Below are 15,321 nucleotides of genomic sequence, written 5' to 3'. Positions count from 1 at the left end.
GGTGCCAAATAATCTAATGTTCAGTTCCCATGTGGATGGGGTTTCCAGAACAGAGTAGACTGATCCACATTTATGGGCTGAAGGAAGAGAAAATACACACAGTGTCAACTGCCCTTGTCTTCCGTGTATCCTGTTGGGAGGAAGAGGAGCAGAGTGTGAAAGCCAATGAAAAAAGGCAGCCCAGCAACTTGTCTCGCAAGACAGAGCCAGAAATAAAAGCTGCTGGAGTGGTTTTCAAATGTCTTAATTTTCATAATTGTTTCCACATTCCAAGCTGGCTGGACATTTTTTAGGGAAGCAAGTTTGGGAGAGTCTAAATGAAAGCTTTGCTCATGAAGTTTTCATTTAGAGTCCACATATAGACTTTGTAAACCATCATTTTATGAAGTCTTAAATTACTGAAGTTTGAAGCTGTGGTAATCACTCCAAAGTTTAGCATCTTTTGTTTCTGGGTCAGAACTATCAAACCCTCTAAATCTTTAGTATAAAAACAAACAAAAAACACTACGGATTTGGCAGAAGTTAAGAATAGCAATCTTGCTCCTGAAAATTGATCATATTGTATCCTACATATAAAAGTTGTAAGCATTTTTTTTTCCAGAAAATTGCCTTATCTACACTTCCTAGGGGAAGTCAAAAAGAAAAGCAAAGGAAGCCAAAGGCAAAATGTCTTTTTAAACTGAAAGGCAGTCTTTCAATGTATTTTGATCAGATCATCTATTTTGGTAATTCTATAGTTCCTGTAAGTGTAACCATAATTCTTGGTTTTCCTGGGTGTTTCATTTGGCCATGAAGAAAAAGCGTAATGTTAAAGTTAAGCAGGAGGCTATAGATTCTGCCTGAATAGAATTGAGGGTCTACTTGTTAGCTACATCACCTATACCAAGGATACTTCAGTTTCCAAATCTGCAAAATGGGTATAATAACAGTATCTGTTATATCAGATAATCCATGTCAAATTCTTAGCAGAATAAGCCCTCAACTAGAAGTGATAAAAATATTAATGAAATGGAAACATTCATTATCTTACCTAAAAACATAGAGGTGGTTCATGGTGGATTACAGTTGTAGTTGGTGTTTGATGTGTATGCCAACAAAGGCACCCAAGAGTTTAGAGGGTGAAGGGAAACAGTGTAGGACACTTGTCTCTTTATTGAACAAATACTGAAACCTTAAAGGTGAGTGGATAAGGTCCCTGTGATGCTGGAGTGGAATGGTCTAGTGTGGGGTAAAGGATGAGGAATGCATAAACCTAGGCTGCTCTGCAAATGAGAGCTGTGGGGCTACTGTGAGTAAGTCAGAGAGAGTGTCTTGGTGCAAGGGATGTTGAGGCTAGCACTTAAGAAATAATTTGTTTAAAATCACAGAGTCACATTTGGGCTCAAGAGATGATAGTCATTTGCTACATGCTTGCTCAAAATTTGGTCAATTCCAGTTAAAAATATAGGACGATGTGTATTAATCTGTTCCAGGGACTGCTGACGAGGTTTGTAGCATATGGCAGATGAAAAAAAATACTCATTGACAAAACCTCTAGTTACACACTTTTGGAGCTCTGAGGCGATGGCACTAGGAAATGCTTTCTAGAATCGGTTAAAAAAAATCTATAATGCATTGTACTGGTGAGATTAAACAAACATATGTAAATCTTTGAGGCCTTTCTTTTGAGCATTTTTATTTTTCAGGAATGCACTTGAATAAAGCTAAAATGCATTAAATATAATGTGTACTTCTCAGATAGCTTTTTTACTTATTATATGTGAGACACACAATTGTGAGACAGAAAAAGTAGAAGGAATTTTGAAGAAACACAGTTCCATCATTTATAATTAATTATTTACTTGTTGAGATTTTTTTTTGCTTTTCCTATTCCTTAAAAAAGAGTCTCACACATACATTTGTACATTAATGCAGATAATAATCCATTTTAACCAGCCTACTGATGTTTGGTTTTTTTTGTCTCATCACAACTTCATGGTAAACAGGCTTTTTTATTTGCTACATAATATTTCCTTCTATAGCAAGGGAGCTGTTTAATGACTGAATCATAGTTTTCCTTGGATATCTGAACTTGGTAAGACAACAACATAGCTCAATCTTAGGATAATATTTGCTAAAGAATGTATAATTTTGGTTTTGACAGGGAAAAGTTGAATTTCAAAATTTTTGAAGTACAACTCATTGAGGTTTTAGTGCATCATGTAATTAAAGATTCTACCAAATGTAAAAACAAAAATTAAATATGTAAAATCCTTTCCAAAGAAAATGGAGAAAAATTTATGACTTTTTTTGATAATATCTTCATTCCAGTTGCTTCTTGGCCTTTAGGCTAAGATCGGATGTAGTAACTTGGACTAATATCTTTATTTTTTTGAAAAGATTGATTTGCATATTTATTCATTTGAAATTCAGAATTATAGATAGAAGGTGAGACAGAGAGATCTTCCAATCACTGATTCACTTCCCAAGTGACCAAGACAGAACCAAATCAAAGCCAGGACCCAGGAGATTCACCTGGGTCTCCTCTGTTGACAGCAGGGCTCTAACCACTTGGACCATCTTCCATTGCTTTTCCCAGGCCATTATTGGGGATCTGAATCAAAAGTGGAATAGTCAGCCCACAAACTGGCACCCATAAGGGATGCCAGCAACTGTAGGTGGCAGCTTTACTTGTTATGCCTCAGTGCCAGCCCTGACATATTAACCTTGATATTTATAATAAGCTAGTCAAGGGTAATTTAACTTTTAAATAGGAAATATGTTTATTTTATCTAACTAGAGCATATAACATATTAAAATGCACTGTTTTTAGTGAAGGAACACATAATAATGAAATAATAAGACTTTTTGTGCTTTGTCTTAGTCTGTCCCTGCCACTATAACAAAGATAGCTGAGACTAGGTTAATTTGTGAACAGAAGGAATTTATTGGTCACAGTTCGATTGGCTGGGAAATCCAAGCTCAAGATGTTAGCAGATTTGGTGTCTGGTGAGAACTCCATCTGTGCTTCCGGTATGGCCCTTGTACTGCCTCTTTGCCTCTTGGAGCAGAAGGAGGTAAATGCTCTCTGTGAAGGCAGAGCTCTCATGACCTAATGCCTCTGAAGGGAGCTCACTTATTAGTACTATCGCTAATGGGAATTAGACTTCAATATGCATTTAGAAGGGGCAGAGATATTCAGACCATCAATCATGGTTCTTTGTCTAGGATTTCTGCATTCTTTTAACATGATTGAAAACTGAATTTTCTCCTTGGATATTTAAATCAAATTTAGATATTTTCTTTTCTTCAATTTAACTGTTATTTGCTGCTTCTGGGATTAGAAATATAATATTCCTCAAGCATACTTTGACAAGATATATTAGAAACCATTAATTATTCCTGAAGAAATAATTGGCCAAGTTTGCAAAGACTAATGTACAAGATTATAGCTGTACTTATAAATGTAAAATTACTGGAAGCAACATTAATTCCAACATTTATGGATTAATTTGGCAAAGTCATATGTTTGTAAAATGGATATTATTATTATTATTTTTTTAAGATTTTATTATTATTATTGGAAAGCCGGATATACAGAGAGGAGGAGAGACAGAGAGGAAGATCTTCCATCCGATGTTTCACTCCCCAAGTGAGCCGCAACGGGCCGGTGCACGCCAATCCGATGCCGGGAACAGGAACCTCTTCCGGGTCTCCCACGCGGGTGCAGGGTCCCAAAGTCTTGGGCTGTCCTCGACTGCTTTCCCAGGCCACAAGCAGGGAGCTGGATGGGAAGTGGAGCTGCCGGGATTAGAACCGGCGCCCATATGGGATCCCGGGGCTTTCAAGGTGAGGACTTTAGCCGCTAAGCCACGCCGCCGGGCCCCGTAAAATGGATATTATAAAACTATTATGCATATTATCTATAGTTTTCTTGGGAAAATTATAATTATCTAGTATTTTCGTCCATTATATGAAGCCATTTGGTATTTGCAGATAAATATTGGTGAATGGCTTCCAGAGAGAGTTATTTTTGTTTTGTCATTATTAAAATTGAGTCCTGGTATATGCATTTGGCACAACAACTGACATGCCACTGGGGATACCCATATCCCATATCAGAACACTTGGGTTCTGCTTCTGATAGGTGATGGCTTAGACACTTGTGTCCCTCTACCCAAGTGGCAGACCTAGATGGTATTCTGAGCTCCAGTGTTTGGCCTGACCCAGCTCTGGCAGTTTCAGGAATTTTAGAATTCCTGAAATTTTGAATTCCTGAAACACATTTTCTATTTGAAGGTTAAATTACCCTTGACTAGCTTATTATAAATATCAAACTAATGAATGCAATATCTGTCTGTGTGCCTTTCAACTAGAATGAAAATGAAAAATATATTTTGAGGCTCTCTCCTGTGTTTAAAAGGCACGGGAACCATTTGTCTCTTGCCACAACTCCAAGTTTATTTATTTTAAATTTATACAAGTAATATTTTATCTTCCATTAGGTATGTCAGAGAAACAAGTATATGATCCTTTTAAAAGTAGCATTAAACCATTAAAATACAAATTAAAAAGAAATAACTCTCAGATACATTTATGTTTTGTGCTACTTCGAAGTGTGATCTGAGCTACTTACCCTGGTTGTGGATGTGATATTGGGCTTCAGAATTTGCCAGAACTTTAAAAGCTGTTAATGAGTGCTAATATTTCACTGTGAGAGCTACTTAATTCCCATCAGTGGACTTCTCAGCTCCAGAACATTCTAGGTCTCTGGTTTCCCAGCAAGTAAGCTACAATTTTGTTACTTGATGGGGAGCCCATAATTATTCTACCTAAAAGTTAGAATCCTGGAGTTAAACTTTGGAAACTTGTGATGGAACCTTCCTGGCCATGGCTAGACCACTATTTTTTCAAACACTAGGTTTTTGCTGTGAAGTGTAGGCAGGTGGACTTCCACAGAACTCTCGCCCAACCCTTCCTTGGCCAGAGTTCCTCAGTTTTGTGATCGGAGAGATTTTGGCTTATCTCTCAGATAAGTATCTTCCCTGTCTACCTGTTACTCCAATTTGGTGTTTCATTTCAGACATGTGACCCAAGGATTTGTCCTTACTTGGCAAGCCTGTTCTCATAACCACATTAGGGTGGATGTCTGCTAAGATCCAGATCTCAGTCTCGCACATGGAGACATGATCCTCTACCAGCTGCTATGTTGGAAAATTCCAGGGAAAGAAACTGACTTGAAGTCATTGAGTTGGAAAATTCCTTAAAGATTCTTAGTGGAACAGTTTGGATTAGGAGATGATAAGTAGGACATGAATAAAAAGGTAAGGAAGATGTTTTGAGAGCAAAGTTTCCATCCCTACATCACATGCTTAATAAGGGAATGCTATAATTGCACCTTGAAAGCAAAGGATGGTAAAAGGAGGATTGAGAGTGGAATAAGAAGTGGTGGGAAATTGAGCTCTTGGAAACTATTTGGTCATGTGAAGACTAATTCAGTCTCCATTATCTTCGGCAGAATTACCAACCTGTCCTTGATTAATGACTACAATGCATAAATATAAAATTACAAAAAACGCATAATATGCTTTGTTCTTAACAGTTGTTACCAACATAAAGTGGATATCTTTAGTCTCAATGCATTCAGTTTGTTGATGCTCCCATGGTAATTCATTCCCTTAATCAGCCACTTACCTGTCAAGAAACAAGCAGGCAGTTTGATTCTGTCAGAACAATGTAAAAGATTCTCAGTCTTCCTTACTGAGGTTGCAGTCTGGCTTACAGAACAAATGAAATGCAAGCTGCATGCTGGGGTAGGAAGTCCAAGGTGAGCATCCCTGAAAAAGAAACTTTTACTCTAAGGTCTCAAGGACAATGAGCAGTTAGCTTGAAGAAGGGGTTAACAGTTGGTGGTTTAGTGAGTGATCTAAAGAGTGATATTTGTTTCTTTCTTTCTAGGATGTTCAATTCTTCACCACAATGAATGAATGTCATTACGATAAGCGGATGGACTTTTTTTATAACAGGAGCAACAGTGACACTGCAGATGAGTGGACAGGAACCAAACTTTTGATTGTTTTATGTGTTGGATCATTTTTCTGCCTGTTTATTTTTTTTTCTAATTCTCTGGTCATCGCAGCCGTGATCAAAAACCGGAAGTTCCATTTCCCTTTCTACTACCTATTGGCTAACTTAGCTGCTGCAGATTTCTTTGCTGGAATTGCCTATGTCTTCCTGATGTTTAACACAGGCCCAGTTTCAAAAACATTGACTGTCAACCGCTGGTTTCTCCGCCAGGGCCTCCTGGACTCTAGCTTGACTGCCTCCCTGACCAATTTGCTGATGATTGCTGTTGAAAGACACATGTCAATCATGAGGATGCGGATTCACAGCAACCTGACCAATAAGAGGGTGACACTGCTCATTTTGCTTGTCTGGGCTATCGCCATCTTCATGGGAGCAGTCCCCACGTTGGGCTGGAATTGCCTCTGTGACATCTCTACATGCTCTTCCCTGGCTCCTATTTACAGCAGGAGTTATCTCATTTTCTGGGCTGTGTCTAACCTAATGGCATTCTGCATCATGGTCGTGGTGTACCTGCGGATCTACATGTACGTCAAGAGGAAAACCAACGTCTTATCACCACATACAAGTGGGTCCATCAGTCGCCGGAGAACACCCATGAAGCTAATGAAGACAGTAATGACTGTCTTAGGTAAGAGGAACCAAGTGAGTAGTTAGTAAGTAGTTAAAAAGTCTTTATTGAGCTTCTGCAGTGTAAAAACCCTTACTAGGTAGTAAAAATGCAGCAAAATGAGCAAGAATAGACACCAATAGTATTGGCCTGGAGCTTATACTCCAATGAGGGAAGACAAAATAAGTAAAATTGATAAAATGAATCATATGAAGAAGAATAAATTAGGAGAGGGAAATAATCGTTAAGCGAGTAATGTTTGCATTTGTTAAAGAAAAGTACAGGTACAGGTGAGACTCACCAGCTTTTCAGCAGATTTGTAAAGGAGGAAGAGCCTCCGAGGGAAAGTGTTCCAGGTAGAAGATATGCAAGTATAAGGGCCTTGAACAGCAGGAAGGACAGCATGGCTGGTGTGGAATGAGCCTGGAGGGAGCAGAAGGAGGTGAGGCCAAAGGTCTTGGGAGTCACTAGGGGGTGGCTGTGGAGCCACAGGGCTGACATGTAGCTTCGACTTTTCTGACTGAAATGTGAACCTCCTGAAAGTGTTTGAACAGAAAAACTGCATGATCTGTTTTATATTATGATGGTATCTCAGTGGCTTCTGTTTGAAGAAAATGTCATAGTAAGGTGAGGGAAGTAGCAGAGAATTGCTCAAGAGGCTATTTCAGTATCTAGGAGAGATAAATGTCCAGCGGGCAGTTGCAGGTGATGGTCAGATGCTGGGGTGTGTTTTCAAGGTAGGACTTAATCATCATAAGGTATAGGGACAGTGAGAGGTGGAAGGGAGATGGAGAAATATCACTAATTCCTTTGGAATTGAGTGAAGTGGAGGAACTTTGAGGAAATGATCTGGAATTGGTTTTGGACAAACTGCATTTAGATACCTAGTGCCAATGCTATTGTGTAGGCAGCTGGAATTCAGCTGGGCTCGAGATTGAGTTTGATAATGCACATTTGAGAATCACTGGAGGGAGAATTTTGTCATAGACCAAAAGGTGCTTGAAGCCCCTTAGGCTATGATTGATGGCCTCAAAATCTAAAACAAACAAAAGAGAAGCAGTCAGGAGAAGGATAAATAGGATACAGAGGTTAAATGTCCCTCAGCAAAAATCCATGGGACCAGAAATATTTTATTGGAGTTTATAGATTTTGGAACATTGGCCTAGACTTTACTGGCCGAATATTCCTAATTCAAAAATCCAAACTCCAAAGCCATGTGAGAATCAACAGCAAAAAGCTTTGGATGTTAGATCAGCAATGCTGAGCCTTAGGGGTGTTAATACTCCTTAGAGAGGAGGCTAATAAAAAGTCTCACTGGGTTGGCAAAAAGGTGGCTTTTGATGACTTTGGAAAGAATAAAGGTGACATTTATAGGAGCTTGGTTGGTATGAAATTAAGACAGGGAGGTAAAACTTCAAGACAGTGGGTTAGAACAGCTCTGAGAGTTTTGCGTTACATTGCTAGTCCTGTTTATTTGTAGAATTTCCTGCTAATATGTTTTCTCCATGGCTGGCGGTCTGTCTGTGCCTCCTGCCTCAATCTCAGTCCTGCATTATAGATATAGCTTGTGATCTGTAGCAAACAAGATGTGTTGTGCCTTCACAAGCCTTATGTTCCAAGGCACTGAGGCCATTTCTCATTTCCCACCTGGTGTGGTAGCTGCCATAGTGGGGGACTGTTGCTGAGAGAGGCTTATGACTACAATTCCATCAAGTCTCAAAGTGAAGGGACTGTAAACTGAATTCTTGGGCAGCAATCCACATCAGTGGGTAGTGTGCAATGGTGTGAAACAGAAACCATCGAAGTACCTACAGGTCTTGATGCTGCTATAAGATTTGCAGATCACCACAACACAGACTGAAAGTTTGTCTAGCAAACATTATGTAGCACTTGATCAGAGTATTTTTTAGCATTATCCTAAATGTTTAAGAAGTATTAACTTATTTAATCTTTATGACCACCTTGTGATACAGGTGTTACTATCATGTGCACTCACCAAAAGAAGAAGTGGATGTAGAGTAGGAACAGCATGTGCAAAGCCACGCTGACGTTGGTGGCCACAGCAGCACTCAGGGCACAGTTAGCTTTCAGAGTCCACATCCTTTGCACCACACTTGAGCAGATTTTCATTTACATGGACATGTTACTGATCTCCTTTTCATCTTGTTTTCTACTTACATCACGTTTGTTCTCCTTTTGTACCCTGACAAGAATACAGACAAGAACAAGAAACTGAGAGCTCCCTTTCACCACTATTTATACAATTTAAAAAAAGCTATTTAGAAGGGAAAGAAAAACAAAGACAAAAGGAACACAAATGCACTCCCATCACTGGTTTCGCTCCACAAATATCCACTGTGATCCGTACTGGGCCAGGCCCAAGCTGGGAGCCAGGAACTCAATGCAGTTCTCCCACATGGAAGGCAGGGAACTATATTTGAGCTATTATTTGCTGCCTTCCTAGGTACATGTTAGCAGGAAATCACAGTTGAGAGTAGAGCTGTGCTTGAGCCCAGGCATTGTGATATGGGATGTAGGTATTTCAAAGTGGTATCTTTATTGCTGCACCACATGCCCACCTCCACCTGCCTGCTTAAAGGGAGCATTTTCGTTTTCAAGCATATCAAGTATGCAGCATGAGTTAGCAAAGGCTAGTGTGCTTGTTGGTGTGTAGTCATGGTGATTAGCTTCATGTGTAACTTTACCTGGAACAGTTGTAGAACTGCTTAAAATACAGAAGCTGTGCGATTCTGGCAGGTGTGACAATGAGTAGGAGAAAAACAGGAATAAGCAATGAGATTGTCTGGTGGATAAGAGAAGTCATAGGATTGAAGTGAAACAACATTGGGGAATTGGTTAACAATGGGAAGACAGTTTGGTGTCAGGGACTTGGAGAAGTTCCTCCGTGGTGAGATGGGACTCCTGCTAGAGACAGGAAGTTTGAAGACTAAGGAAATGAAACTGGAGTGGTGTGGAATTAGGTTTCTAAGACATCAAGCTCCTGGTTTCTTTATATAACAGATTTGCATTTTAGCCCCAACTCCTTTATATTCTCCATGACTCTTTTTCCCCTCATGTTTTCTGGGTTGAAGTTCCTCATCTGAAGAATAAGTAATTCTTAACTTGTCCCCAAAGGGAAGAACAAAAAGAAGTGTGTGTGGGTGCGTGTGCGTGTGTGTGTGTGCGTGTGTGTGTGTGACTGAGAGAAAAAAGATTGAAGGAGAGAGAAAAAAATTATGAAGCATTAGTCAACTCATTTCCAAGAACTGATTCTGGATCATAGCACATGAAACAGTATTTGGTGCAATAATTAAGCCATCAGTCGTCATACCTGCCTTCTTGCTAATGTGCCCCCCGGGAAGGCAGATTATGGGCCAGGGACTTCGATCCCTACCACCATGTGGGAGACCTGGATAGAGTTCCTGGATCCCACGTTTGTTCCCACTCCCTACAGGCATGTGGGAAGGAAGCTAGCAGGTAGGAGCTAACTCTGATTCTCTGTCTCTCAAACAAATTAATATTTTAGAAATTTAAGAAGTCTCTTTCCTTGTGAGTACTTACCATAGTGCCTTGCCATGGAGAAAGCCCTTATCTATCTTACATATCTAAAGTATGTAAGAATTTTGTATCTAAAATAAGCATCTTCCAAATGCTAGCATATTAGAATAAACAGTGTGGCCTTGTGTTGTCACTGAAATTGCTGGTTCTGAGTGTATAGTTGTAAATGGCTAAGCACTAATTTGTTTAATGACTATGTGATTTTTTTTTAAGATTTATTTTTTTTTATTGCAAAGTCAGATATACAGAGAGGAGGAGAGACAGAGAGCAAGATCTTCCTTCCAATGATTCACTCTGCAAGTGAGCGCAATGGCCGGTGCTGCACCGATCCGAAGCTGGGATCCTGGAACCTCCTCTAGTTCTCCCATGCAGGTGCAGGTCCCAAGGCTTTAGGCCATCCTCAACTGATTTCCCAGGCCACAGGCAGGGAGCTGGATGGGAAGCTGGGCTGCTGGGATTATAATCGGCACCCATATGGGATCCTGGCTCATTCAAGGTGAGAAGTTTAGCCACTAGGCTACTGTGCCAAGTCCTATACATGGTACTTAGCTTTGCTTTCTTCTGCAGAAAAATCATATCTTTTTGGAGTTATTCATGATTCAAGGTCAGTGGAGGGAAGCAACCCAGATACGCCTAGAATATTTGCAACAAAAAGTAAAGAAGTGCTCAAAAATGATGAAAACAATCCAATGGATACACAAACCAGCTTGAAAGGTCCTCCAGAGATTCAGTCTAGGAAAATATAAAAAGCAAATTTATTAAATCATTGTAATGGTCTAAAACTAATTGAATACAATCATGAGCCAAGGGTTGAACATTTGGCACAGGGGTGAAGGTGCTGCTTGGAATGAATGCACCCCATATCAGAGTTTAAATCCCAGCTCTGTTTCCAAATCCAACTTCCTGTAATGTACACTCTGGAATGCAGCAGATGATGCCTGACGGCTCCAGTGCCAAGTCCCTGCCATGCGCACAGGAGACCTGGACTGAATCCCAGACACCTGGATGTGACCTCGCCCAGCCTCCACTGTCCCAAGCGTTTTGGGAGTGAACCAGTGGATGGAAGATCTCTTTCTGTCTATGTCTGTTTCTCTATGACTATGTGATTTAAATATCTTGGTGATAGACTGCTAAATCTTTCCAAGATATATTCCTTGATATATATCTTGTAGGAAAAGTTTGAGATTAAATCGTCATTTATTACAAATAATAGTTTATGCATATTAGAAAGCTAATGAAGAGGATATATAAATGTCAGTTAAACAGTATCTAAGAGACAAGTGAATTCAGTGAACTCTTATTTCAGAGCAGGAAGAAGGGATGGTCAGGGCTGTGGCTATTGCGGGAAGGTGCTTAGAAGACTTGGAATGTAATAGGGAAGTGGGTTTGTGTGCGTAAGAGGAAGCGCATTCTAAGAAGGAGAAACAGCAGAATCAGAAATGTGGTGAGAGAAATATCTAATGGTATGCAGCACCAAAAGAAAAGGCCAAGGAGCAAAGATGCTTAAATGGTGCAGTAGAAAACAGCTCAACTATGAGCCAAGAAAGTTTGGTTGGCTTTCCCGTTTGGAGGATAGGTCTGTGGCCTTTGCATTTCCCTATGCATCAGGATTGTAGTTGAACACAAAATTGCACAGAGCTGGATGGAGAACAGGCCTTTTCCCCTTGAGGAGGTGGTGGTATGACTGTAGTGTGAGATTTAAATTGGTGTGGGATTTGGAGGGCATTTAGGCAGCTTGTTCATCCTTGCAGCCCCAAGGCAGAGTGCTTGTTCCCTTGTCATGTGGGATGGAGCCGCTGATGTGAAAGAAGGTACATAGTCAGTGTTCTCACTGAAGACATTGGAGACATGTGATATGAACCTACTTTCCAATGGGCACCAAGACTCTGAGTTTTGAAATCCTGCTTGTCAACAAATAATTAGCTACAACCACTTGACACATGAGAAACCTAGAGGAAACCTGTCATTTTTTGTCAAACAACACACCCGAGAACAGAGTGCACAGTGGTGCTTCGTTGTTTCCTGGAAAATGAGCTGGACCTTCTGCTTTTTTGCAATGATTTAAAATACAAAAGAAAAGGTGGAAGGATTTGTAACCTAACTTTTGAAGTCTTCCATAAGCCTTTGTATCTTTCAGGGTATTTTTCAAACTATGGGTTGTATTCCACTATGGTTGCCTCTCCCCACCCCCACTTATCTATGAGAGTTGCATTTCAGTATCTCGAATGTGCCGCAAACCATGCATCATTTCAAACCTATGTACTATGCTTTTACTATAGATGTATACCTATGGTAAAATTTAATTTATGATTTAGTCACAGTGAAAAATTAATTATGATAACTTACTGGAAATCTTAGCAACTTCAGTATATGATTTTTTAAATTAAGTCAAACATTTCTACCTTTTTACTGAAAAGAAGCCTTTACAGATTCTCTTTGGAGTTTCTGATATGTCAGCATCACTCTGTGGGGTAATGATGAAGTAAAATAAAGATTACTTGAATGCAAGTACTGTGACCCCACAGCAGTCCATATGTTAACCCAGATGAATACTTGGCAGGTAGTATATACAATGTGGGCCAGAACAGGATAGCATAAGCTTTCATCATGCTATGCAAAACACCATATAGTTTAAAGCATATAAATTGTTTACTTCTGAAATTTACCATTTAGTATTTTTGAACTGCAGTTGATTATAGGTAACTGAAATTATGGAAAATGGAACTATGGAGAAGGTAGGAATGTTGTAGTGAATTGGCACCAATACATTAAAAAAATCACAAAAAAGTGTTAGAGCGTGTTGCATTGAATATATGTGAGTATTGTTTCATACTTACTTTTTTGTATGTACGTATGTATATTGTACTGAACACAACTTTTTGTACATATGTGTATATATTGTATTGAAATGATACAAAATGCATTTCTTAATTTGGGTTACCATCAAGAACATTGGAAAGCCATGGTTGTTTTAGGGTCAAAGTTCGTTTTCTGACCAGTAAAGACTAAACTCTTAAAATATGAAAATTATTGTTGTTAAGGGACCTTGAAAAAGGTTATGGTAATTTGAATGAGGAGCTAAAGAGTTTTCTTCTCCCTTCTTCCTCCCTCCTGTCCACTTTGTCTCTCACTTTCCCCCTGTGCTTCTCTCAGGAGAGAGTAAAGAGACAAATTGGTAGCAGGTAAAAAAAAAAAAAAAAACAATACCTGGTCTTTCTTGCTAGGAGGAAGTAGATAAAAAGTAAGCACTGTAAAGAGCCTTGCTAGAAGGCCCGGCTGCGTGGCCTAGCGGCTAAAGTCCTCGCCTTGAATGCCCCGGGATCCCATATGGGCGCCGGTTCTAATCCCGGCAGCTCCACTTCCCATCCAGTTCCCTGCTTGTGGCCTGGGAAAGCAGTTGAGGACGGCCCAATGCATTGGGACCCTGCACCCGCGTGGGAGACCTGGAGGAGGTTCCTGGTTCCCAGCATCGGATTGGCGCGCACCAGACCGTTGCAGCTCACTTGGGGAGTGAAACATCGGATGGAAGATCTTCCTCTCTGTCTCTCCTCCTTTCTGTATATCCGGTTTTCCAATAATAATAAAAAAAAATCTAAAAAAAAAAAAAGAGCCTTGCTAGAGTATTACTCAAAATTATACATTATGTTTCTGAATGCCATGCCTTTTTCCATGTCCAAAGAGATTGTTTTTACTTAGCTTTGTGGAAATCCTGCAAAGTAAGTAGGGATGACTTTATTATTCTGTTTTTTTTTTCACTCCCCTAAATACACCCTGCTCAAATTATAATAAATTACTTCATTGTTTCCCTTTGGCTCTCTAAGCCTCTGCATGTGTTAGGACACTTTTTCCCTCATTGTTCCTTAGAAATTTCCATTCATCTTAGATGACACAGCTCAAGGATTGACTTCAATGCACCCTTTCTTTCCTTACGTGGGTAAGTCTGATGAGTAGCTCCTTTGGGCTGCCTTGCAATCCTGTCTACACCTCAATCCACTTGCTTCATTGTTTATAAGCCTCTGTTTATTGTTTGTCTTTCTTTGTGTATCTCACATGTGTGACACATTCTTCTAGAGATTATCATAGAATGAGTAGATTTTGACACTGAGTTTTAGGGTAGATGCTGGAACTAAAGGAGGACTCAGGTTCCCGTACTTCCAGCTTGGCTTTTGGCATCTTCAAACTGTCTGGAACATAGACTAGGTGGGTGTATATGTGAAAATGAAATCTCGGAAGAGGAATTGATAATTGTGTCTTGGGAAGGAAAAAAAATGAGTATTTCTTGAGTATTTTCTGTAACAAGTTCACAACTTTCTTCTATTGACCCCTCAGAACAGCTGCGTGGATATGATTTAAAGTCAAGATATCTGGTTCAAATATCTAAAAAATGATAATGATAATACAAATAATAACAGCAAGAATGAGGTATTTTGGCTATGACTTGGGCTGGTAAAAATGTTGATAGTGAATATTTATGTGTACTGCCTGTGGTTCTGAGTGCATGGCATTTTGTTGGGTTTGTTGGTCTGTTTCATTGCAACCATAAGAGAGAGGCTTTGTTATTATTGCCAGGTGAGGAAACAGAGACTCAATGAGATTTTAATTCTTGTCTGACTTCAGTACAGAGCTGAGATTGGAGTAGCTCCAAGACCCCATTCTTTGCACCCAGGTTATATCTTACTCTAAGAGCTATAATGATAAGAACCCAAGACATAGGTTTATAACTTGCATCTTTGATATGTAGTTAAATTTATTTCTAGAAAGTTGCATCATTGTTCAACACATATATGACTCTTGATTTGTTCTAAAAGTTTTGTGATGTACTAAGGAAGCTTAGGAAGTCTCCTACAGATTGTCAACTCTATACGCTTCAACTTCGTGCTTATTAGAGTCTATAGTCAGCAGAGAGCCTCTGGAGTGGGGAAGGGAGTGAGGTTTGCATAGTGGCTTTTTTACTCCCAGGTTGTAGAGCCTTGAGAAATTTATCCAAACTCTCTATGACTTATTTTCTCTATACTAAGAAGATAATTCTGCTGCTTTGACATGGTGAGGTTTAGAGGATTAAATGAGATAACACACATAAAGCAACCAGC

The 15,321-nt window shown here is 39.6% G+C and overlaps 1 protein-coding gene across 1 annotated transcript in view; it reads left to right on the top strand.

Moving 5' to 3' along the window:
• Positions 1–15,321, top strand: part of LPAR3 (lysophosphatidic acid receptor 3) — an 82,637-nt gene that overhangs the window by 25,964 nt on the left and 41,352 nt on the right. The window contains exon 2 of the mRNA XM_058660885.1: positions 5,938–6,694. Coding sequence (XP_058516868.1) covers positions 5,959–6,694 — 736 coding nt within the window. The 5' untranslated portion in view covers positions 5,938–5,958. The remainder of the gene's footprint in view (positions 1–5,937; positions 6,695–15,321) is intronic.

Source organism: Ochotona princeps, chromosome 2 (genome assembly GCF_030435755.1).
Source record: "Ochotona princeps isolate mOchPri1 chromosome 2, mOchPri1.hap1, whole genome shotgun sequence".
Classification (NCBI taxonomy): domain Eukaryota; kingdom Metazoa; phylum Chordata; class Mammalia; order Lagomorpha; family Ochotonidae; genus Ochotona; species Ochotona princeps.
This window is presented reverse-complemented; position numbering and strand designations above follow the sequence as displayed.